The 24,925-nt window shown below is 49.9% G+C and overlaps 1 protein-coding gene across 9 annotated transcripts in view; it reads right to left on the bottom strand.

Annotated features, from left to right (window-relative positions):
- Nucleotides 1-1,175: 1,175 nt before the first annotated feature.
- The window catches only part of BLK (BLK proto-oncogene, Src family tyrosine kinase), a 71,416-nt gene continuing 47,666 nt past the window's right edge, over nucleotides 1,176-24,925 (bottom strand). For 3 of the 9 annotated variants that reach the window (XM_034661363.1, XM_034661365.1, XM_034661362.1), the window contains exons 2-13: nucleotides 21,235-21,343; nucleotides 18,471-18,522; nucleotides 16,595-16,688; nucleotides 15,566-15,664; nucleotides 14,310-14,413; nucleotides 9,859-10,005; nucleotides 9,351-9,503; nucleotides 8,479-8,658; nucleotides 7,215-7,378; nucleotides 4,307-4,457; nucleotides 2,961-3,092; nucleotides 1,176-2,380 (exon numbers count right to left, since the gene is read on the bottom strand). In XM_034661363.1, coding sequence (XP_034517254.1) covers nucleotides 2,175-2,380; nucleotides 2,961-3,092; nucleotides 4,307-4,457; nucleotides 7,215-7,378; nucleotides 8,479-8,658; nucleotides 9,351-9,503; nucleotides 9,859-10,005; nucleotides 14,310-14,413; nucleotides 15,566-15,664; nucleotides 16,595-16,688; nucleotides 18,471-18,522; nucleotides 21,235-21,342 — 1,590 coding nt within the window. In that variant the 5' untranslated portion in view covers nucleotide 21,343 and the 3' untranslated portion in view covers nucleotides 1,176-2,174. Of the gene's footprint in view, nucleotides 2,381-2,960; nucleotides 3,093-4,306; nucleotides 4,458-4,569; nucleotides 4,689-7,214; nucleotides 7,379-8,478; nucleotides 8,659-9,350; nucleotides 9,504-9,858; nucleotides 10,006-14,309; nucleotides 14,414-15,565; nucleotides 15,665-16,594; nucleotides 16,689-18,470; nucleotides 18,523-21,234; nucleotides 21,344-24,763; nucleotides 24,848-24,925 lie in introns of those variants that run through there. The other 6 variants (XM_034661364.1, XM_019804234.2, XR_004625775.1 and 3 more) reach the window with 6 other exon arrangements.

The following is a 24,925-nucleotide window of genomic DNA, read 5'->3' as shown; positions in this document are numbered from 1 at the left end:
ACGCGCTACGCTCCACCTGAGACTGGCTCAGGGAGCCTGCCTGACCTACCTGTACCAGCAGCCCTGCTCCTGAGAGGGTCGTGTTCGCCTACGTAGTAGTTTATGGCAAGGGGCTGGGAACAAAGAATGGGTCCAAATCTGGGGTCCAGCCCTGGCCAGCTAAGCATCTGGACAAGCTTCGTGGTGTGGGGTCTCTGCCGTGTACTGCTTGTGTGGAAAGGAGTATAGGCATAATAACAGCCTTTCCAGAGCTGTTTGAGAATCTACAGACAGTGTGGGGATGTATCCCGGAAACCACAAAGACTATCGTGTGTCCTTCCTTCCTTCCTTCCTTCCCTTTCTTTCTTTCTTTCTTTCTTTCTTTCTTTCTTTCTTTCTTTCTTTTTTCTTTCTTTCACTGAGAGAGAGACAGCCAGAGACAGAGGGAACACAAGCAGGGGGAATGGGAGGAGAAGAAGCAGGCTCCCAGCAGAGAAGGGAGCCTGATGCGGGGCTCAATCCCAGGACTCTGGGATCACACCCTGAGCTGAAGGCAGATGCTTAATGACTGAGCTACCCAGGCACCCCCAGACGTGTGTTCTTCTTTGCGCAGTCTCCTCCGTTCCCCTGCAGAGGCAGCTCTGCTGTGAGGTTCTCCCAGCCCAGTGGCACCCTGCTGATACTCAGCGGCTGTGCTTGGGGTCCACATCCCCCTCCCACCACTAACGAGCAGTGCGACTTGGGAATACTACCCAAAGTCTTTGTGCCTGGCTTTCTTCCTCTGTACATGGCATTGTAATATTCCTACATCCTTGGGTTACCAGAATCAGAGGAGTCAAAACATGGCAGGTTGATGGTCGGGGTTCAGAGGGAGGGAGGGAGGGAGGGAGGGATGCATAGAAGCACAAGGGAATTTTAGGGCATCGAAACTATTCTGTAGGATTGTGTAATGCTGAAGGCACGTCATCACACATTTGTCCAAACCCATACAACATATCACAAAGAGTGAAGCCTAATGTGAACTATGGGCTTTAGTTAATAATAATGTGTTAATTTGGCTCATCAATTGTAATAAAAGTACCACACTGTTGCAAGATATTAATAATAGGGGAAATTGAGGGGTGGGGGTGAGGGGTAAATGGACATTATTTGTTCTTTCCACTTATTTTTCGTGAACCTAAATGCTCAAAAGAATCTATTATAATAAACCTATTTAATAATAATCTATTACAATAAATCTATTATAAATAAAACAAAAAAAAATGACAAATAGCGAGCCTCCTGAACAGTGCGAAGCCTTGAACGTTTTTGTGTTACCATCCCATCATCTGCGCATCGTTGATGCCCCTCCGTGCACGTACCCCCAACAGGCGCGGCTCCCACTGTCAGCTCTGGTGTTTTTGCTCAGCAAAGGATCCCCTACTCGGACCTGGAGCCCAAGGATTTCTGAGGTGAGGGCGCCACCTGCTGGCCCTGCTCAAACCTCCCCTAAAAGGCAATGACCGTTGGGTCTGCGGTGTTGTCCTTGGGGCTGGGGGCTCGGTTTCCAGGGCTCCGCGAGTCCCTCGCTGTGCCACGCATGCAAACCACCTGTGTCACGTAGCGCAATCTAGATCAGGGCAGGAGGACGCTTCCCTGAGCGGACATCTAGGACGACCCAGTCCTGCTTCTGGGGTAGCAGAGAGGGAGCAGCACAGGCGCGCGGATGGCGCAGGTGGGAGCAGCGGGTCTCCCAGCCAGCTGTAGCCAACTGCTCGATTTTGGCGCCAGCACAGAGGAGTCTTGCGTGATGCCAGGCGTGCCAGGCGCTATTCTGAACATCTACCGCAGTTAACTAATGTCATCCCCTTGAGGAACATACGAGGTAGGTACTATTATGGTTCTTCCCCATTGTACAAACGAGACATCGGAGGTACAGAGAGGCTGTGACTCACCCCAGGTCATACAGCCAGAGAAGGGTGGGACTACGATTGGATGTCCCGAGTCCATGCTGTGTGATCCACCGGTCAGGCCGCCTCTACCTCTACCTTCCTCATCTGAGAAATGCGCGTACCATCCTCCCTGCCTTTCCAGGCTGGCTGGCGCTGGCATAAATCTGCGAGGTGAACATGCCCGGTCAGTTCTACAGGCTGGGCCGCAGATGTGAGCCATCCCCCGGCCCCGCGGGCGCCGGACCCGTGTCCCCGCGCCAGGGCCTAGGGCTGCAGCTCATACTGCTCCTCGGTGGCCGTGTGGAAGTCCTCGAGCACAGACTGCAGGAACTCGAAGGTGGGCCGGTCCTCCGGCCGGCTCCGCCAGCACTCGGCGATGACACCGCGGTACAGCTCGGGCGGGCACGAGTCGGGGCGTGGCATGCGGTAGCCCCGCTCCAGGCTGCGGATGACCTCGGGGTTGCTCATTCCTGCAGGCGGAGGGGACACAGAGCGCGGCTGAGGGGCGGCAGGGGCCTGTGAGGCACAGACCACCGCCTCGTCCCTCGCAGGTCACCTGGCTGCCTGGCTGGTGGCACTGAGAAACATCCCTTTATTCACTGTCATTGCTTGGACAACAGCTGGACGTGAGGCTGTGGATGGTCTCCTTAGTGTGGGGGCAATTCCTCCATGTGTGGGACCCTGTCCTGCTGATCTGGCATGGCGACGCCCCCAAGCCTACCCCTCAATGGGCAGGTGCTCCGTGAAGTCGCACCAGCCGGCTGAGGGAGACTGTCCTCAACTGAGAACAAACCAATTTGGAGTAAACTTGAGTTCAGACATTGACCGTCACTTAATTCCAGGTTTGGGGCTTACTGACCTCTGCTGAATGAAGGGGGCACAGCCCTGTTGCCAAAAGCCATGTTGAGGAAAGGGGCGGAACCTCTGTCCCCAGAGTCACATGCATGGGTCTCTGTTCCGCCTGCGGGGACCCCATTCTGGTGTGGATGTGGGCAACCCCAGGCACCAAGGGGGGGTATCTGTCATTGCAGCCATTTCTGGACCACCTACCTGGGTAGGGTACACGCCCATAAGTGACGATTTCCATCAGGAGGATTCCAAATGACCACACGTCTGCTTTGATGGTGAACACCCCAAAATGGATGGCCTCTGGGGCAGTCCACTTGATGGGGAACTTGGCCCCTGTGAGAAAAGCCAGGAGCAGCTTTGTGAGGCCATGACTGACTCCGTACGCCCCTGTCCCTCCCTCCCTCCCTTTTGCAGGGCTTGGACCGCTGTACACAACAGAGATGCTTCCAGAGAACCACTAAGACCCTAGGACACAGGAGCAGGCATGTGCAGACACTGGGGTCCACAGCACAAGAGATGAGCTCTGTCACCCTGTTTGGGTCTTGGCTCAGTGGGCTACACAGAGCTGCCCACATGTGTTTCCACCTGGGACAGAAGAGTCATTTTCCACTTCACGTGTTTAATAACAGGAATCCACGGCTTGGGCAAGTCACCTTAACTTGTCCCTGCCTCAGTTAATTCCTACCTGCAAAATGTCAGACAACTCATGTACCACCTAGGGTCACAGTGAGGAGGGAACTCCAATCCTGCTGTCCCATGAAGCCCTGTGGTTGGCTGCAGCCTGGTCAGCATCCAGAGTAGACGGCATGTAGCTCAGCACTGGATTACCTCCTTGCTTGCCCTGCTTTCTTGGTCTCCCCAGCCAGCCTGAAGCTTCCTCAGGGAACAAGCCCTGCTGATCCTTGTCCTGTACCAACTGATTCATATGCTCAGCTAATAAGGCTTGCTAACTAACTTGATAAATGGGTTTGACCATTTCAAATCCTCTAGTGGAGAGGATTTTTTTTTTTTTTACCTCAGTTATACCAAACAAAGGAAAGCAGAGTGCTCTGTGGAAACCCTAATTCAGGTATAAGCTTTTACTGCTCATGCTTCAGAAAAGTATTTTCCTAAGTGTGTTCTGTGAAACCCTAGTTCTGTCAGAGGTTAATAGAGGCTAAGTGGAAAAAGTATCTTGGGCTCCAGTTAGTTTGGGAGAGACCAGGTGAAGCCAATGTACACTGTTTCTTTGCTGCAGGACCTCTCAGTGCCTTTAATACGTTGGTGTGCACCAGGAATCTCCAAAGGGGGTCTGGACAGACTATGCAGCATCTCCAGACCTCCTTCATCACAAAGCCATTCCTCATCGGGCCCTAGTGCTCTGCAGAGCACCTTTAAGGGAATGCTGATATACCCGGGAGTAAGGCCAGAATTGGGAAAACCACAAAGCTCTCAGATCTCTTCACATAGGGCTCTGCTCTGGAGTGGCAAGGAGAAGCCCAAGGGGGTTTAGGGAGTTGGGGAAGGTAAGGCCCAAGGTCTCCCTCGTAGGTGGGGGCTCCGCTCACCTTCTTGGGCAGTGTATTCATTGTCAATGATGCGGGCCAAGCCGAAGTCAGCGATCTTGCAGCACAGGGTCTCAGACACCAGGATGTTGGCCGCCCTCAGGTCACGGTGGATTGAATTCATTTGCTCGATATACGCCATTCCTTCGGCAATCTGAGGGAACAGGCCACACAGTGAAGGACAGCATAGGGACCTCCAAGCAAGGATGGAGCCCACCCAGCGTCCCCTGCACAGCCCCTATCAGGAGAGGAAGGACCCTGCCCACCTATCTGGAGGGCCAGCCTTCACCCCCTCACAGCCTGGAAGGGGCAGGAACACTCGGGGGTCTGTGTTTGTGTTCATGCTCGTGTTTGCTGGCAGGTGCATAGGGGGTGGCGGGTGCTGCTGGAGAAGAAGAAGGAGAAGGAGCACGTTCCTGAGTGGAGAAGAACACTGGCCTCAACTGCTCCTCAGCTGACCAAGCCATAATCCCCAGCCCTCAAAAAGCCCAGAAAGGCAGACACACTGGCGTCAGAGCCAGAGCAGCCTGAACCCTTCCCCCACTCCTGTCTCCTTCCAAGTGTCTGCAGGGGAAGAAGACAGCAGAATGAAAGCAGGAGGAGAAGAAGTTCTCTCAAGTGGCAGGGGAAGAAAAGGGCAGGGAAGGAGGGAAGGAAAGGGTTTTATCTCCTCGCCAAGTCGGAAGCACGGTTCTGGATCAGGGAGCCTTGGATTGGAGTTGCTTACGCTTCCTGAGGGGTCCCCATCCTGACCTGGAACATGAGGAAAGGGGTCTCCAGGGTGCGGAGTGGAGGTGGGCACGACACAAGACATGCGGCCAAGGGCCTAACCCAGCACCGCCTGAGGCAGGCACTCGGAGGGCACGTGCAGAATCCCAACGGACCAGAGGCTGTTTCTGTTTCAGTCCCCAATCACCAGCACCGGGCCAGGAATAGCTGCTTGTGTGTCGCTTTTGTCTTGTAGTCGAGGGAACTCACTCAGGCTTTATTCACTGCACTCCCAGTTAATGGATGCAGAAATCGAGGCGGAGGATAGAATGCCAGTGTGCCTCGTCAGACCAGCGATGGCAAGAAGGCAGCACTGGAATTCATCCCATGTCTCCGTTTATGTGTCCATCTGCACTCCGTTCACTTAGTCATTCATTTATTTTTCCTTTGCTAAAACATTGCATCAATATACATTTATTGGTGTGCTACTGTGGGGACTAGAAAGCTGAATACCAAATATCTTGTATCTGGACAGCATTTACCAGTACTTCTCCCATTAACAAATGTGTACTGAGCTGTACTAGAAATACTACCCCCCCCCAAAAAAAAGATTGCGTGGGATCCAGACATGCTTTCAAGAAGACCACACCATGCACAAAGCTAACAGAAACTCATGCACTAAGTGCTCTCTGCCGCTTTGCCATCCAGGGAAAATTGAATTGAATTTAACTTGGGTCTTAAACATTGATTAGGATTTTGCCCAGCCTGAGTGAGGGCTCACAGGTGTGACAGGACAAAAAGGGCTGCTGTGGGGCTGCAAAGTAGGGCACATGGGTTATGGTTGTAGGGGAGATTTGCATTTCATCCTGCAAGCAGGAAAGGGAGCGCCCAGAAGGGTAGGGTGTGTGTGTCCACACGCTTGCATGGCGAGGCATGATTAGAATGTGGTTTAGAAGCTGTTCACCTAGAAGGTTCTGATTTTCTGGTTTCCTAACCCTTCGATTCTTGGCCACACCTAGGTATAAATGCAGGTGGCTTTTCACATCCTTTGCCCCTGGGGGACCTAAGATTTCCCCAGGGACTGATAAAGAGACAGAGGAGAGTGAGAAAACGCAAAGAAAGAAAGAAAGAAGAGGTGGACACGCTTATCACTGTTATGTGGTTTGAAACGGGTTACCCGCGTTAATTTTCCGAGACCACTCAGCAGCCTACTCAAACCCATCTGAGCTTACCTCAGTGGAAAAAGGGCATCGTGACATCAGTTCCTGCACTGATACTAATAACAGATAATACCAGACAAGGTGGGGATGGGGTGATGTGGGTGAGGGGGAGGTTTCCTCTCTGGAGGCGGATGTGTGTGTGTTTCTGTGTCTCACTGGCTGACCACAGACCAGAGCTTTTCTGCTGAGAGTTCCAGTTTTAAGAGACACACACACTCAGGGCCACCAGATGTGTTTTCCTGCCAGTTAGAACCCTCAGCTAACAACCCTGGGGAGGAAAGATCCCTCCTCTCCATTTTGCTCTTGAAGTCTGGATTGTGATTCACCTGCTAGAGAAGGCATTTGTGGGTGCGATCTGAGGAAGAAAGGCAGTCACAACAGAACACCTGCCTACACCGTTACGTGGAATTCATGTGAACTCTCTGGGTTTCCCACACCATCCGTTCTCCCTCTCTTCATGAGTAATAGGACTCACCTCATTCTATCCCAACGGCCCAGAATAAAGACTACATTTCCCGACCTCCCTTGCAGCCTAGGTGTGGCCTGGTGACAGGGCTTGGGGGGGGGGGGGGGAAAGGGNGTGAAAGCAAGGATAGTAGGTGACTTCAGGGAGATGTCTCTGGAGGGAAGAAGGTGGGCTTTCTTTCTCCTTACTTCTTCCACCAGTTGAGAAGAGGGCAAGATAGTCAAGTGTGAGCAGCCATCTTGGGCGAGAAGATGACAGGCTAAGTGCCCAGCAGGTGAAGAAACGTGTCTTTGAGGGGCACACCCACCTGCCTGCCCCCAGACAGCCCACCTCTGGATGTTTACAAATTTAAACCATGATTACTTTGGGTTTTCTGTCCTTCCCAGCTCAGCCTAAATTGAATGAATACAACCTCTGAATAGCCAATTTCGTGAAGCCACAGGGCACAGAGGAGAGAGCCTGGGTGCCTTAGGGCATTTTTTGTCTTGTGCTCCGCTGTGCTGGATAGCTCACAAACCTGGGCTGACATGTCGATCAGTCGTGGGAGGGACAATCTGCTACCTTCATCTGTCTTCAGGAAATCCAGTAAGCATCCTAAGGAAAGAGAAGTGCATCTGCTCTTCTGCAAAACGATCCAAGCCCAGCTGTGCCAGACTCTCCCAGGTGTGGGCTGCTCCCCGCCTGGCGTCAGGAAGCACGGGGCGCCTGGTCAGATCGCTCGTCCACAAAGAATCAAACCACCCACAGCGGCGGAGTGCTTTCTGCTTTACAGAAATTCGAGTCTCGGTCGTCAGAGCATCCCAGGAGGCCGCTACTGTGCTCCCAGGGGCTCAGAGGACGTTCGGTTTCAACCAGGTTCAGAGCCACCCAGCCGGGGAGCCGGGAGCAGAACCTGCTCTTCCGACTCTCAGTTTAGTGCCTATTCCTGGCATGACGCTCCAAAGTGTCTTCTTGTCCCCTTCACCCTTTATTGGCAGAGATTCTGCCTTTGAAGACCAAGGGTGCAAGAAAATGCCAGAACAGAGAGACCTGCCTCCCGGGGTTTGGTGCAGGGGGCAAATACTGCTCCATCATGGCATCTAAGAGCTGGGAGGGTGGTCACTTGAGGTGGGGCTGAGGTTGGGGGGGGCGTTGTGCTCCCAGCTCAATGGGCGGCCCCTGCAGGATGATTTCTAAGGAGCTAGGTTAATGTGGCAGGTTAGGATCCTACAGGAAGCAGTGGGCAATCAGGGTCACAGGAGGGGTGGGAGGGATGTAACAGGCTGAGGCCCGACCCCTGGCCCACTGCCCCATGAGACCTCGCTCCCTCCTCCCCATGGACCTCCATGGCCAGCTGGCCCAAACTCTCTTTTCATCCATGTTGTCGATTATGGTTGTCAAAGTTCCATGGCTAGTGAGTGGCAGAACTGGGACCTCAACCCATCTCTGGATGCCCAGTCGACCACTCTTGGCAAAGCTCTGCCCTCCCTAGTGGGCATCAAACAGTGCTGGGCACAGAAGATGTCCTCCAAAAGTGTTGGGTGAAGTGGTCCTGAGTGGGGGACACAGCTCTGTGAGAACCATTGACCCATCTTGTTTCTTACATCCATCCTTTCTGCCCCCAGGCACGTGGAATACCTTAGAACTTAGGATCCCACCCATAGCCCGGGGATCCCCCACGGAGGTCCCCTGACTGGGAGACCCACTGCAGCAGATGAGTCTCAGCCTTCTGGGCCCCCCAAGCCTGGACCCCCACCCCTCCCTGCCCCATCTGAAGGATGCAGCCCCACGCAGGGTACCACCTCTGGCCATGTACTCGGTCACGATGTAAATGGGTTCCTTGGTGACCACGGCATAGAGACGAACTAGCCTCTCATGCTGGAGAGTTTTCATCAGGTTGGCCTCTGCCAGGAAGGCCTCTGGAGACATGGTTCCCTCCTTTAAGGTCTTGATGGCCACTTTCACGTTGTTCTTGAAATAACCTGAGCCCGGGTCAGTGAGAGAATAAAGAAGCCATTCAGAAGACTCAGACACTGTGGAGGGTGATCCCTTCACTAAAACGTATATAAGCTTCCAGAAGCCATCCTTATTCTATAGGTGGAGGACTGAGGCCCGAGCTGCCCTTTCCCTGCTTGAGTCTCTTCTACCACACCATAGCTTCAGTATGGAAATGAGAGTCCCAGCCTTGGCGACATTGTCTGGGAGGCAGAGGTGGCTTGTAGACCTCCTCCCCTCCTTTCTGTGCCCTGCGACCTTCCTTTCCCACTGTACCTCCACATTCTCCCTCCCCTCCATCAAGGCCCCCATCCACACTGAAAGGTAAGAGGTAATTCCATCTGGAAAACCAAAGCTAAGAGGAGTGAGCCAGATGTTCAAGTTCACACATCAGTCCATGGCAGGCTAGCCCTGGGCAGTGAAGAGTGAGGGACGGAACCAGCTAGGTGCTGGGAGAGCTGGAGTCTATTCCTACTGCCCACCGTGGTGTCCTGACAACTGAGGGCAAGTCCCTTCATGTTCCAGGCTTGCATTCATTACCTCATCTGTAAAATGGGTACCATCACCTCCATCCCTTCTCCCGAACAAGCTTTCTGGGGAAGCACAATGCACTGTGTGTATCCCGAGCCTCCTGGACATGGGGCAGGGAGAGAGAGGCTCCTGGCTCCCACATACTCACCCATCCAGACTTCACCAAACTGCCCAGACCCGAGTTTCCTGACCAGCTTGAGAGACTGCCGGGGGATTTCCCACTCATCCTGGGCCCAGGGGTTTTGAGGAGCCAGGCTCACACAGGGTTGGGTCAGCCTCTGGCATAAACCATCCCCTTTCTCTGCATTAGGGAAGAAGAGATGGGACTGGAGATTACAAGAGCAGCCAGATCACCGCTCTCCCTTGGAAACCATATCCTTGTTTTTGTCAACCACACTCCCATGTCCAAGTACACATACACTACATACATTCCGCTATTTGCATTGATCTGCTCTCTCTAAGACTGAAAATCCTTGTTATTCTCCAAAAGATCACATGCTGAGAAGGGGTTAGGAATCATTACGTTGATATTTGCCCAGCCTTGGGAGAATCCTCCACCCCAAGATAGCACCAGTGATTCCCATGATCTTGAGATCTCAGGGATAGATCCAAGGGCTCCTCCACCCTCCCCTCCCCATCACATCCTCCCCTCTTACGAGAATAATGCTGCACCAGAGCTTGGAGAGTAGGGAAGGTGATGCGGGGGGAGATGTAATAGCCCCCTTCATCCAGGGAGCGGATCTTGTAGTGTTTGATCATCTCTCCCTGGGTGGTCACATCCTTCACAGTCAAGGAAAAGGCACCTAGAGGAGTAATAAAGACACAAGGCATACAGAGGGAAAATCAGAATTGGGTTTCATTTCAAAGCCTCCCCAAATTATGCTCCCTATTTTGACCCTTTCCACCATAAGTTACCTTTCTTTCATCTCAACCTCAACCCTCTAGAAAGCCTTCCCTATCCTCTCCACTCAACTCAGACCTTGATGTTTCTTCCCCAGTTTCTCAAACTCACTCTGGAGCAGGCAGGATGTTCACTTAGCAAACATGCTGTCCCCGCATGGGCACGTGGTCATTCAGGGGACCCCTTTTGCCATGGACTATTGAGAAATGTAGAGTTATTGGAGGAACTAGGGTATGGATTGATTCATGGATTCATTCACTCATTCATTCTAGCTGAAAAGGCTGGCCCTGCCCCCACAAGGAATAGCAAATCCCAAACTTAAGCCCTCATGTCTGTGGAGAACAGAGTAACTTATTCCCCCAATTCATACACATTTATGCACCTTGTCCTGTATATTACTGTCTGCCTGCAGACAAAGGGTGGCAGATGGTAAAGGTTAAGAGCTAAAGGCAAGAGTTTCCACTGGAGAAATGTCTTTCCACAAACTTGATGTTTTTATAAAACGCCTCTGTCCAGTTCTCTGGGTACCTCGACCACCACTCTTAATAGGAAGATGAGGAAACTGAGGCCAGGAAGGGGAACACACTGGCGGGCTTGAGAGCTCCCCATCCTCCGAGGACGCTTTTGCGGTAAGCGATACCACGCTCTCCCGCTAGGTGTCAGGCTCGGACACCTCTTCTTCGGGTGTGCACGCCTGGTTTTCCCGCTGTGCTGTTTGTCTCCATCGAAAACCGCCTTTCCCTCTCGTCTTCCTTAGCTATTGCGCCTCTCATCACCTACTTGCAAAAGGATGCAAGTTGTGTGTGTACCCTGTCCCGGCGCTAAGAAACAGGAGAGTGGCTCTAGTGAGTTCATTCAACCTCGTACCACCCCGTAGTAAGGAAAAGGGCCTTTCTCCCCCCACTTTTTTTTTTTTCAACTCTACCCTGTGTAGGCTGCATCATAAGAGGCCTAGGACACCCTGCTTTCCTCCCCAAGATGCTGCTCCGGGAGCTCATGATTTAGGGGCTCCCACTTGCCTGGGTTCTTTTCACAGTTTAATATTCTTAGAGGGAATCTCCAAATCCTATCCGCTGCTGGTTCAGGGCTCCCAGAGACTGAGATTTAACACCGCAGAACTGTTCGCCTTCAGACTGGAAAACTAGTTGCTACTCACACAGATACTCATAAAAGGAGGCTTGAGAAGCTATGGGATGTCCTGGAGGCAACAGGGGGTGAGAGTTCATTTCCTGCTTCTGAGGGCAGCGTTTCTTCCCTGTCTCACATCCACTGGCTGTGGTTTTCAGACGCAGACGGAGGGCACTTGCTTCGGAGTTCTGAGGAGCACGTGTGCACATGCGTCTCTGTGCGTAGACATGTGTGTGGGCTTGATGATGCTGGGGGTTCCTGCAGCCCTGGCTCCATCTGGCCAATTCCTAGCTTGGGCTAGCTTCCCCAGAGTGGGCAAGGACAGGAGGGAATACCCCCACTTTTAGAGAACCCCTTCCTCCATCCTGAAGTTGGGGGTCCCTTTCTCTCCAGAGGGCACCTTAGCAATATACCATGACTAAGACATCATGTCCAGGGGGAAATCACATGATTCTAGGACTTGTGTCAACAGAATAGTGGTGGGTGGGGATACACAGGAAACGAGATGGGTTGAGCGATCATTGCTGAAGCAGAGTGGTGGGTACCAGGAGTTCCATTACACTATTCTCTCTATTTCTGTACATATTTGAAATACTCTATAAAAACAAAACAGTCATGTCATCTCCAGTGATGGTTTCTTGGTCAAAGGTGCTTTGCCGATAAAATGGACTAGTGCCAATATGGCTATATATATATATATATATCTCCATATATAGATTTAATCTATTGGTGCATTTCCAGAAATTCTGTAGAGCACTCAACTTACCAATGCACCCCTCCTGTTCCTCAACTTGGCCTTGACCCTTTGAAGGGCAGGGAGGTGTCAGGATCTCCCCTGAGCTTCCCAGTGTGTAACGAGCGGCTTTCCTTGTCCCACATTAGCTGCTCTGATGTTCCCACTCACTGCCATTCTCAAGCCATGACGGTGCTGAGGGACAAGGCAGCGGGGAGCTCCCACTAATCAGAACATCTGTCTCCTCTCATTGCCCCAACCACAGGGAACCAACTCGCAGCTCAGCCACTGTTTCTCCCCTTCATCCTCTGATGTCACTGTCACCACCTCCTCTCCAGTAAAAAATTGGCCACAAGGATGTAAGAGGTCCTTACGTGCCATGTCCTGATGAACAGAGCCTTTCTTCACACTTTTCTGGAAATTCCCCTCCATCAGCCCACGACAGGCCAGCTGGACACACTGTAGAGCTTGTAAAGCCTCTTAGATGGTTTGGGCTCTGAACCTCCAACCCCTGTTCACTGTTGGCCTCATGGGAGTCACTTCCTCCCTTAGGGACTCAGTTTCCTCACCTTTCAAATGGGGGTACTGACTTAGCATCCCAAAGATGGCAAACATATACCAGGAAGCAGATATGATAAGGTTCAGAGCAGCACATTCATAACCGCCCCAAACTGGAAACGGCACATGTCTCCCAACATCAGAAAGGAGAAACAGCTTAAGAATATTCATATACTGGGTTCTGTTTAGCAGTGAAAGTGAACAGACTACTGCCTTCCTCGACAGCATGAGGGGACCTGTTAGGGGCTGAACTGTGTCCCTCCCCAATTCCTATGTAGAAGTCCTCACCTCCAGTTCCTCAGAATGTGACTCTATTTGGAGAGGAGAGGTTTAAAAAGGTAACTACTAAGGTCACTGGGGAGGGGAATCCCTAATTCAATATGCCTGGTGTCCTTGTTAGAAGAGGAGATTAGGACGCAGATTGAGGAAAGACCAGGAGAGGACACAGGGAGAAGGTGGCCATCTGTAAGCCACGGAGAGAAGCCTCAGAAGAAACCAACCCTGCCGCCACCTTGACCTTGGACTGCCAGCCTCCAGCACTGTGGCACAGTACATTTCTGCGAAGCCCCCAGTTTCTGGTACTTTATGACAGCAGTCCTAGCAAATTGATATAGAACGTCATATACAATGTCCAGTGGAAGGGACAAGACATACAAAAGTAAAAATAGTACGATTCCACCTGCATAAAGTGGAATATACGAAACACGGGTGGCAAAACCGTAAGGAAAAGCAAGGAAGGATTTCCCTAAAAGTTGGGATGCCTGGGTGGCTCAGTGGGTTAAGCATCTGCCTTCAGCTCAGGTCATGATCCCAGGGTCCTGGGATGGAGTCCTGCATTGGACTTCCTGTGCGGTGGGGAGCCTGCTTGTGCACGTGCTCTCTCTCTCTCTTTCTCATATAAATAAATAAAATCTTAAAAAAAAGAAAAAAAAAAGAAAAAAGGATTTCCCTAAAAGTTGAGATAGCAGTGACTTCTCTGGGGGTGGGTGTGGGTAGGTTGAGTCAGAGAGGAGCACAAGTGGAGCAGTGAGAGGGGCTGTGGACATCTGGAATGTTCCCTCTCTTGAGTCTACACAGGTGTTTACCTATTATGACTCTATAATTGTACCCTTACTTATAATTTATGCAACTTTTATATGTTTTATATGTCATAACAAAGGGAATTTTAAGAAGGAAAGAAGGAGAGAAAACCAAATAAAAGAGAAAGAGAAAGCCCGGTGGCCTGCGGGTGGCAGGAGAAATGTTTCGGGGGTTTGAATCCACGAGTGCTCCCATTTCTCCACAATGGCCACAACCCTCTTTCATATCCAGGCATGGGCCGTTCTCCAAACTTCTGTCACCTTCCAGGCTCCTGTAAGTGTCTGAGGTCACACCCTCTGGCTGAGATGATCTCTAAGAAGTCTATCAGCTCCCAAATCCTTTGATTCCAAAACATGGCTTTGGGTCGTGCCCCCTCTTCCGACCCTGCCAGCCTCAGTGCCCCCGCTGAGCCAGAGATGATGCACAGTGGCCAGGGCGGGAGCGGCTCTTCAACTGCCTCTCCTACTTGTGCCCTGTACGTTTCCAGCCTGGCCAGTGGAGACCTGTTGGCACCACAGTCTCTCACTCAGTGACTAGGCACTGGACGGGCTGTCCGGGCAGGGCCTGACTTGAGAGGGAGATGGGAGCCCCAGAAGCCGCCGGGTTCCCCTGGCTGGCATTCCCCACCCACCATCCCCTCCCAGGAGCAGCCTCAGGGGGGGCTTCCTGGGGACTTCACAGGAGGGAGTGCTGGGCACCATGCTTACCTTTGTTGGTTTCACTCTCTCTGATAAGAAAGGAGCCCGCCTTATTGATTGGAGCCAGAAGCTGCCTCTCAGCATCCTTCCGGCTAATTGATCTAAAGAACCATCTGGAAAAGGGCAAAGGCAGGCAAACATCAGAGGCTGGCCATGCTCCTCAGAATATTCATATCCGTACCTCCCTTCTCCCCACCCACAAAAATAAAATAGCGTTTTCCTGTTTTCAGGTTAACCCTGAGATAACAATACTCCTCACATCTTGATTCATGAAATGCCGTTTGGCCCCTGTGCCCCCTTTTCTTTTCACTTCCCATCAAAGGATAGACTTACTGCTTTTTTGAACTGAGAACATATTTTGGGTGCCCTTTGTTAATTTTACTCTGGGAAAGGGCACCTGACCTCCTTCTCTCAAAGCACCCCCTCCTTGAGGTCAAGTCTGAATTCCACCAAGTGCTGAGACTCTCAGAGCACATATTCCTGCCATGTTCCTCTCAAGCATGGACCAGTCAGTGTGGAAGTAAGTGGGCCCATGGCCCCACACACTGTTCCAGGGAAAAGCGCAGGGCTGGGAGTGCCAGACAGAGAACCTTCCCAAGGGCGACCATCGCTGGATGAGGGACACCTGGTGAGGCCACTAACCCGGTTCCTGCACTTTGCTCAAGAGTTTGACAGAGTCTGAGCTCTTTCAGGGGAAAAGCCACATCCTACCTATTTTTACTGCTTTCTCAGTACTTGGACAGAATCGGAGTCCAGGTACTGTTTGCCCAGTGCATGCTGTGGGAGGGAATGAGTGACTGGTGCTGTGTGGAAGTGGGTTATGAGGCTGCTGGGGAGTACTGCTCTCTGGAGGCCAATTCTGGATGAGGCCACCATGCTGTGAGTCCCCCTGAGGCCTGCCCACTGGAGGCACTGGGAAGAGAGGGAGCTGATCACCATGCCTCGATGTTAGCTTGCAAGGCCATGGGCCAGTAGGGCTGTTTCTATCCAAATGAGCCAGGGGAGGGGCAGCTCCATTTCACAGAGGGGAGGAGTGAAATGAGCAGGGAGGGGTGTCTCCCTGAGCACCAGGTTGTCAGGGACCAGGGACGGTGGATAAGCTTTCCCCCAGCAGTTCCAGTTCATGCCCCTTTTCTGCTCCCTCCATACTGGGCTCACAGAGGCTCACCTACCAGCCACTTTCTGACCCCTCCCTGCCCAGCAGCCCCCAGAGCAGAAGCAGCAAGTGAGCCTCTGCTTTGAGGGCCTTCCCTGTGTCCACCTACTTTTCCACTTCCAGGGTCTCCACTCGGGCCACAAAGTTGCTGGGCACGTAGCCTTCTCTTCCGGTTATGAGAGACCTGGCCAACCACCAGTCTCCAACTCTACGGAGGAGGAGGGAAACCAGAATGGGATAGTGGCCCCTGTGGGCCTCTCCCGGGGGCCACTCACAGCCCTCCCTCCACTCTGATCTTGTCCCTGAGGCAGAGGATTCACAGAGTGCAGGCGAGAGGGAGCTTGGACGAGTTGCTCAGTGAGGGGGATGCTAACTTGCCAAGCATGTCACAGGAAGGGGATGATTAAGCCTCTAGGGGAAGAGTTTGCGCAGACAGCCTGACCACCCTAGAGGGCCCCTGTCTTCCGTGAGTAGCCTTCCTCTTGATTAATGGGACAGATTGAGAGTTTAGTGAGTGAGTTGGGACCAGACGGGAAAGACGAACGCAGGAGGAGAGCTGCTGCCCAAAGGAGGAGCCGGGCAGCCCACGCATGCCCAGAAGGTCGGGGCTTTCAGACTTTTGTCCCAAGGCCATTGCAGAACTTCAAGAACAAAAGCAGAACCGCAGGGGTCCACAGAACAAGCCAGACGTTTGAGAGAGAGCAGACTTTGGAGGAGTTTCTGAGTGGGAGCCCTGGAAATCAAGTAAAGTTGATTTCATGAGTAGAATCCTGTGCGAGGTCTTCTCTGGCAAGGGAGACACAGCCAGGCAAGTGCTGTGCCCATCAGGAGGGCTTCATGGAGGAGGTGACATTCCAGGTGGGATTTGAAGGAGGAGTAGGATTTTGACAGTGGGGCAGTTGATAGTGAATGGAAACCACCTTGTGAGAAAGACTTTGGAACGATAAGTAGAAGGAAGACGACTGGGTCAAGGTAAAAAGAAATGGTGGCTGACTGGGCTGGGGGTGGAGTGATGGAAGAGATACTCATAGAGGGTGGGGGTGGGGTGGAGTGAGGCAGTGGACGGCTGGGTGGCCATTCTGCTGTGATAGGGAGCTGCAGAGGCCTCTGACCATAGGACGGCATTCCAGAAACTTACTCCTTCAGTATCTGCAGCTTCTCTCCCTTCAGCATCTGCAGGTCCCTGTCATTCACTGAGCTGTAGTCGTACAGGGCCACCACGAAATGCTCCTCTAGAGTGAACAAGGAAGAGATGGGCACTGCTCAGGCCCAGCAGAGTGAGGGCAGCGGCTGGATAAGTCTGTGCTGTGGGCCATCTCTGGCTGCCATGAGGTCAGGATGACGCAGGGACAGAGGGGAAGCTGTGTTGTGCTTTCTCGCTCACTGACACAGCAGAGGAAACTCTTGTCTGGCAGACTGACCTGCTGACTTTGCTGCTGGTAACAAGGACGGGCTGCCCCTCAGGGCCTGTCCTGTCTTCCCTTCTGGTCTCCACATCAAAAGACCCGGCCAGGGCTACCCTCTCAGGGAGTGGCTAGCCCAAAAATCTAGGGAGATGGGCTTCATTGGGCTGATGGTTGCTGTCCCAAGTTTGGGAATGAGCATAGGCTGATTCCTTATTGCCTCAAAGGCACATGAGCTTCCCTTCTCTTCCCCTTCCCACCTCTATTCCAAAGGGGGTAGTGGTCTTGGAACGTGGCCGCTGTAACCTTGACCTGTCACTGTGCCCAAGGCCCTATCACAGTGCTCCTGGCAGGCAGTACCCCTGACTTGCTGCTGGTCCTGGGAATGGACATCCGAACGGCCACTGCTAGTGAGAAGGGCTTTCCTGCACAGCTCTGGGGAGCCAAGAGCCTCTGGAAAAGGTCACTTGGAGACCACCTAGCTCACCTGGGAGCAGATGACTCAGCTTCATCACTGACATGTGGTGTGATGGGCTATTCACCTTCCCATAGGGGGTAGAGGGGATTGGAAGAGATGACAGCACCCCCCCTCCAGTTCTGAGATTCAAGTCATTGCACCAAAGGCAGTTAGTTTATTTTTTCCTCAGGGCTTCCCCCTGGTAGGAAGTGAAGGACAAGCCCTGTGGTAACTAATGGTGATCTCCAGCAGGATGAGAAACACCAGGTAAGATAACTCATCTGGTTTTAGCCTGTTGCTCAGGCATTTGACAGGCTCTGAGCTCTCTCAGGTTGAGGAGCCATGTCTTACTCAATTTTGCAGCCTCTCCAGTACTTGGACAGAGCCAGGCTCTGGGTACTGTTCACTCAGTGCATACCTGGTGGGGCAATGAGGGACAGAGGCTCTGGCAGAGCTCCTGGTGCTGTGTGGAGGGGCTGCTCTCCTGCAAGCCAATTCTGAAGGAAGCTACCATCCTGTGAGGCCCCCCAAGGTCCAAACCCCTGACCCAGGAGGGCCAAGGTCACTCATTATGCGACCCCCCCCCCACTGTCCTACTCACCAGAGTGGCAGTAGAGACTGGGGGTGAGGGAGGGTGGTGTGAGTAGTCAGAGGTGGGAAGCGACTTTGAAAGTGGGGAAGTGGGGAGAAAGATGGTGCTCCCATACACAGAGCAGACTCAGGGCAGGAGGGAAGATGCAGACCCATCAGCCCTCACCCTTTGAGGCTGGGGTTAGAATCTTTGAAAACTTGGGTTCGTTTTTATGCTGTTTGTATTTATTGTAATGTTTTTCTTTTTGTCGCATTTACAGTTTGTAGTCCTTTTTTGAAAAACAAAAAACAAAAAACCACCCAGGCTCAGATACAGGAACTGGGGCTTGGTTCCTGGAGGGGCCCCCACAGGCAGGTGAAGCCTGGGGCAGAGCTGGGCCACACCCCTCGCTGTGCCTCCTTTAGGCCCCTCCCCACACAGATGCCTCCTCTCTGACCCTAGAGGGCTTCCCTGTTCTCTCCAGCAAGCTGCTCCCAGCTGGGCCCCTGTTCTGCCTGCATGCAGCCCGGGCCTAGGGCAGATGGCCTGTAGAGCCTCGGCTTCCAAAGCAGCCCCTTCTTACCTTTGTCTGGGCATGTGTCCGGAGGTGCAGGGGCCAGGTGGTTAAACAGGACCTGGAGCAGAAACACACAGATACACACACAACACACACACACACACACACACACACACACACACACACACACACACGTGCTGTGTTAGTTCAAACCCCCAAGGCCTGGGCAGGGAAGCTGCTGCACCTGTCAGCTGGGTGCTCTGTAGGGAGCTGCTCTGTCAATAGGAGGTTGCACGGTAAATTGTCCACTGGGTGCCGCAACTCCTTAGGTACCAGCGTCATCTCACACAGCCCTGGACCATACACGGGGTCAGAGCAGGAGGGTGTAGGGATGCCCCAGCATTGTAAGAGGGAGCTGTGGAATGGCGGGGATGGAGGGAGGAGGGGATGGGGGAAAGTCAGATCACCTGGATTCATATGCTGGCTCTGCCACTAAACGATGAAGCTGCAAAAGGGTATTGGTTCTCAGGGAAAATTATTTTAAAAGCATATTTCCCGGGGCACCTGGGTGACTCAGTCAGTTAAGCGTCTGCCTTCTGCTCAGGTCATGGTCTCAGGGTCCTGGGATCGAGCCCCGCATTGGGCTCCCTACTCAGTGAGGAGTCTGCTTCTCCCACTCCCTCTCCCTCTGCCCCTTCCCCCTGCTCATGCTGTCTCTGCCTCTCTCTTTTTCTGAAATAAATAAAAAAAAATCTTTAAAAAATAAAAACATATTTCCCTAAAACTCAACCAATCTATCCCTAGGTATATAAACTGTAAAGAAGCTTTTGCATGTGTGTGCTAGGAACCTTGTATGAGAATGATCTCAGCAAAACTTACAACAATTCGTAAGAATTGTAAAGGGTGGAAATCATCCTTACGACGAATGACAGAAAAATAGGCAAACCGGGGCACAGTCATGCAAGGAAATGCTACACCACTGTGGGAGCTACTGAGCTCTAGCTACGTGCATCGATGTGGTTGAAGGTCACAGACATAACGGAGATCTGACAACCAAGTCTCAGAAGAATACATGCTGCTTGATTTGATTGAAAGTACGTAACGGGCAAAATTAAACTAAACAGTCTTTAGGAGCATACACACATGTGATGATACAGAAAAGCAAAGCTAAGGAATGATGAACACATTCAGGATAGGAGCCTGGGATGAGGGATGGACAAGGGGGATAATGGTCCCTTTTCCCCTTTAAGATCAGAGGGGTTGTGCTGGGTGTTTGTTTCATTATTCTTTTAATTTGGTGGTTGTGTTATGAATATTCTTTTTTTGTACTCCATATTTATTGAACACAATTTTGAAGTTGCATTTTGCAAAATGGTATGTACAGTATGGCTCCATTAAAAATATAAACACATCATATAAATAACATCGAGAATAAGGGTCTGGGGGCAGGAGCCCCGCAGTGCTAACTCTGGGTATCGCTGGTTAGTGGGATAATGAGTATTTATAATTTTTCCCCATAATTAGTATATATGATGTGATTTTTTTAAAAGTGAAAATTGGGGGGCCTCGGTAGCTCAGTCAGTTGAGCGTCTGCCTTTGGCTGTGGTCATGATCCCAGGGTCCTGGGATCGAGTCCCGAGTTGGGCTCCCTGCTCGGTGGGGACTCTGCTTCTCCCTCTCCCTCTGCCCCTCACCCTGCTCATGCTCTCTCTCTCTCAAATATATAAAAAAAAAATCTTAAAAAAAATAAAGTTAAAAACATTCCAGGCTCTATAACTTATTAGCATGTAACTTTGGAGAAATTACTCAGTCTAAGTCTGAGTGTGCTCTGGCCATCATTCACTGATTCAACAAACATCTCATTGTTCTGTGCCAAGCCCTAAACTAAGTTGGGACATAGATAAAATGCCTCGTTTGTCTAAGAAATGGGATTAGCCATTCCCATATCCCATTAGGTCACTGTTGGACTAAAGTATGACCAGTTGAATGTGCCCCTGGAGGTAGAGAGTGAGAGAACAGATTCCAGGCATGACTCCCAACTGCCCCAAAGATAGGTAGCTGGGTGGGGGCGGGGGTGTCACAAACAATCATCTAAAAATGCGTCATCGGAATGCAGCGGCCTCCGTGAAGGGCTCTAATTGCTCTGTGAACCAGCCAGAATTGCATCTCAGGGGCCTGAGGGTTTGCTGGGGAGGTGTGGATAGTCTTAGGATTCCTTATCCCCAGAGAGTAAGCTCCTTAGAATGCCCGCTGCAGTGCCATGAAGGGGACACTGATCTCCAGGGGCTTCTGGGTAGGGGTGGGGGCAGCAGATGTTGCTAAATGCCTCAGACCCTTTCCCACCACACCCTCTTCTCAAGCTGACCTTTTTGATTTCTTTTTCTCTTCAAGGCTGCCCCTGTGAAATGAAAACTGGCTAAGAGTCACTGGGGACTACCCATGCCCGATCTTGTGCTAAAGGTATTACGTTATGGAATTGCATGGCTGTATATACATCACATATTGTTACAACCCTATCAGAAAGGCACTTTCACTATACCCATTTTACAGATGCAGAAACTGAGGCTTAGGGGAGTTGAGTAACCTGCTTCAAAGCACACAGCTAATCGATGTAAACACTGGCAATTGGCTGCTAAACGTTCTGTCACACCAACATGAGGTGGGTGCCACATTTGGTGGCAGGGGCAAGGGGCCAATTTGTCAGAGCCCTGAATTATCTAGAAATGGCCCTGGCGCTGGCTGGAGACAAGCAGCAGCCTCCAGGGAGTTGCATATGTTCTCTGCTCTTTTCCTCCCCTTCCCTCTCCAGCTGGGAACAGCTGTCACTCACCAGGGGTGGCAGTGGTGGGGGGTCTTTGCTCTGGGTGCTGACCTTCACAGGACTCCTTCGGCCCTTACTCTTCTCCTTCACTTGCTTTTTGCTGCTCACCACTCCCATCCTGTCGGAGAGCACACCGCAGAGTGGTGATGTGAGTAGGTCTTCAGAGCCTCAGTACAGAAGAGCTCCCCCAACCCCTTCCGGATTGCCAATTAGAAAGGTGGGGGGAAGGAGGGAAGGGGAGCAAGGAAGGTCAAAATCAGAACATGGAGTCAGTAGGGGTCTGGCAGGCTAAGCTTGCATCATTTTTTCCCCCGGAGCAGGAAGAAGTGGTCCAGAGAGGAAGAATGACTGTATTTAGGACACAGAGATCATCTGAGCAAACTGCCAGAACCTGCTGGGGTGGAACCCCGTTCCCCGGGGACAGGAGCCCTGGCATCCAGAAAGAGTCTGACAACGTGTCTGGTGGTCTGGGTTCTAGTCTTCATTTTGCCGCGGGCTACAGTACATGGGAAGGTCACGTTCCTCTCTCGGCTCATGTAAGAAACATGTCTGAGGTTCTTCCCCACTCAGATTTTCGGGTGAGATGCTGTAAATTCAGGACACAGTAATAGTTCAGGTATCTGAAGCTAACTGCCTCTTCTCAGTAATCTCAGGTTAACTTCCTTAGAGGTGAGAGAAATATGGCCAAGATTTTTCTTGAGTAAAGGATCATAGAATGACCGAAGTGGGAAGGATGCTAGAGACCACGGCCAACATCACCACCACATCAGCATTGCCTCCATTCCAGGGGTGGTTATTCAGGAAGGCCTTACACTTGACCAGGAACTTCACAAACCCTGTTTCTCCTCATCCTTTTCACTCTAAAGTTAGTGTGAGTAGGCATTACCGCTGTCCCAGACTATTGACATGTTCAATAGCTGGTTCACGGTCACTTCACCATTGAAGAGCCAACTCTGGAGTCCTGGCTGACCCCATACCACCACACTCCACCTCACACCTGGCCCATCTCCAAGATGCAGATATTTGGAGGAAAGGACCTTGAGTTCCTGCTCTTGTCTTAAGGGCCATACGGTTGGTGGAGAGCTCCTGACTGCTTTCAAATATGTTCACAGCATGTCTTTGATTCCAAGATGAACCTTTTTCACATTTCACTATCTCTGAAACCGTGATGGGTTTTACAATTGATGATGATTCATAAAGTAATTAGCAGCATCTTTTTTCCCTGTGTTAGTGATACATAAAATAAACACTAGCCCTCCAAACAGCGGTGTCTTAGATTTAATGAAACGCAATGATGCTTTTCTTCCAGAAAGCTGAGAGCACATGTCTCATACCACTTCTCCTTAAACTCACCTTGAAAAAAAGAAAGACTATAATAATTTTAAATATAGGACAGACAGACACAATAACAAATAATCCATAAATACTTTGTTGGAGTACGCCTTGCATATAGAGCATGCAGTACTTCACATTTGTAAAGAACAGGACTTTTTCATTTTTAAGTAGTTTCTTTATGTCAGTTCAGATAAACCTTAGCAGAAAATGAAATTTGGCGCTAAAGTTACAGGCCAACATTTCGGTTTTCAGAGATCTTTTGGTATCAGAATTTTGCATAAGGGGTTATGGGTTTCTTTTCTTATTTTTAAAGATTTTATTTATTTTTTGTCAGAGAAAGAGAGAGAGCACAAGCAGGGGGAGCCGGAGGAAGAGGGAGAGGCAGGCTTCCTGTTGAGCAAGGAGCCTGATGTGGAATTCAATCCCAGGACCCTGGAGGTCACAACCCGAGCCGAAGGCAGACGCCTAACCAACTGAGCCACCCAGGCGTCCTGGATTATGGGTTTCTATGAAGAATTGATACTGAGCCCTGTGTCACATTGGACTCTCTGCTCAGTGAATGATCTGCTTCTCCCTCTCACTCTCCCTCTTTTTCTCCCTCTCTCTCTCTTTCTCAAATAAATAAAATCTTTTAAGAAAAAAAGAATTGATATTGGATTTTATCAGGTACCTATTGAGTATCTCTTCATATGATAATTTAATTTGTTGATGTGATGAATTATGTTGATAAATTTTCTGCTACTAAAACTTCCTTCCATTCTGAAATAAAAGCTGTTTGGTTATAGTTCATTAGTCTTTTGGTACATGGATGGATCCTATTCGCCAATATTTTGTTTCAAATGAGAATCAATATTTCCATATGGGTTTTGTGTATGAGGAGTTAACACTAAGATGTACTGGCTTCATAACATACAAGGGAGCTGTCCACCTTTTTTCCTATGGTCTTGAATTGTTTAATAACCCTGGGACTCTTTGCTCTTTAAAGGCTAGTTAGAACTCGCCAGTAAGTCATCTGTTCATGGGGTCCTTTTAAAAAGTAGAACTTTAAGTAAATTTCCAATTTATTCTACAGGAATTTGCCAGTTCCCATTTTTCCTCCTCCTTGCACCATTTTGATGATTTATATGATTTATTAGGAGATTTTTTACCCTCACATTTTCCAGTTTGTTGTCATAAAGTTTTATGTAGTATTGTCTTGTAATTATTTTAACCACTTCTTTTTCTTTATTATGTCCTCTTTCTTATTCCTAATATAAATTAAATGAACTTTCAATAATAATTACAATTTTTTAATTGGATAAAATTATCTGAAGTTTTCTCTGGCCAAATAAAGTTCTAATCTAGCTTTAAAATGATGAAAAAGAAGACTGTAGTCAAAACAGCATAAAATTGGAATAAGAAGAGACATACAATCAGTGGAGCAGAATAACAAACATGCAAACAGATTCCAGTGCATTTGGAACCGCATATAAAAAAAGGTTGCATTTTACTTCAATGGAGAACTGATGGTTGATTTTAATAAATGGTATTAGGAAGATGGTTGTCTACCTAGAAGAAAAGACAATTGGACCCCTACCTCACACCATATTAAAAAATAAATTTCATGTGTACTTAAAAAAATATAAAACACTTCTAAAAATTTAATTGAAAGAAAATTTAGGCGACGATATGTATGAGCCAGAGTTTGGAGATAACAATGAACAATGATAGAATAGCCAGAAGCCGAAAAAACAAAAAGACATATTGATAGCAAAAAGACAAATTTATAAACACGAAAGGTATTATATGGTAAAAGGAACCATTGTGAAGTAATTACATAAGCAGTATATTGGGAAAAAGATTTGCAAGGCATACTGCAGGTAAATGTGTATTTATAATATACACAGTGCTTATGAAAATTAGCAAGAATATGAATCTAGCCTACAACCCACTCAATAGAAAAATGAGTAAAGATTGTAAATGGCAGTTTATCCAACACAAATCCCAGTAGCTAAATAAACATGTGAAAAATGTTAAAATTATTTACTGATGGGAATATGCAAATTAAGATAATAAAATATCACATTACATCAATAAGATTGGGGAAAAAATAAAAGGAATGATAATACCAATTGTTGATGGTAAAGCAAGGGAGAATTGTGTTTTCATGCATTTCTGGTATGGAAGTATTTATTATAGCTACTTTTCTTTCATCTCTTCTTACCCATTGTATTTCTAGGATGAACCCTCAATGAAGGCTGGGATCTTTGTCTCACTCATTGTTGAATCCAAATTGCTAAAACAGTGCCTGGCAAGGAGTAAGGGCTTAATAAATATTTATTGGACAAATAAAATATGAAATATTACTGACTGTATAGAAAAAATT

This window comes from Ailuropoda melanoleuca, chromosome 5 (assembly GCF_002007445.2).
Source record: "Ailuropoda melanoleuca isolate Jingjing chromosome 5, ASM200744v2, whole genome shotgun sequence".
NCBI lineage: Eukaryota > Metazoa > Chordata > Mammalia > Carnivora > Ursidae > Ailuropoda > Ailuropoda melanoleuca.
Note: the sequence above shows the minus strand (reverse complement) of the source record. Positions and strands in the feature narration are given on the sequence as shown.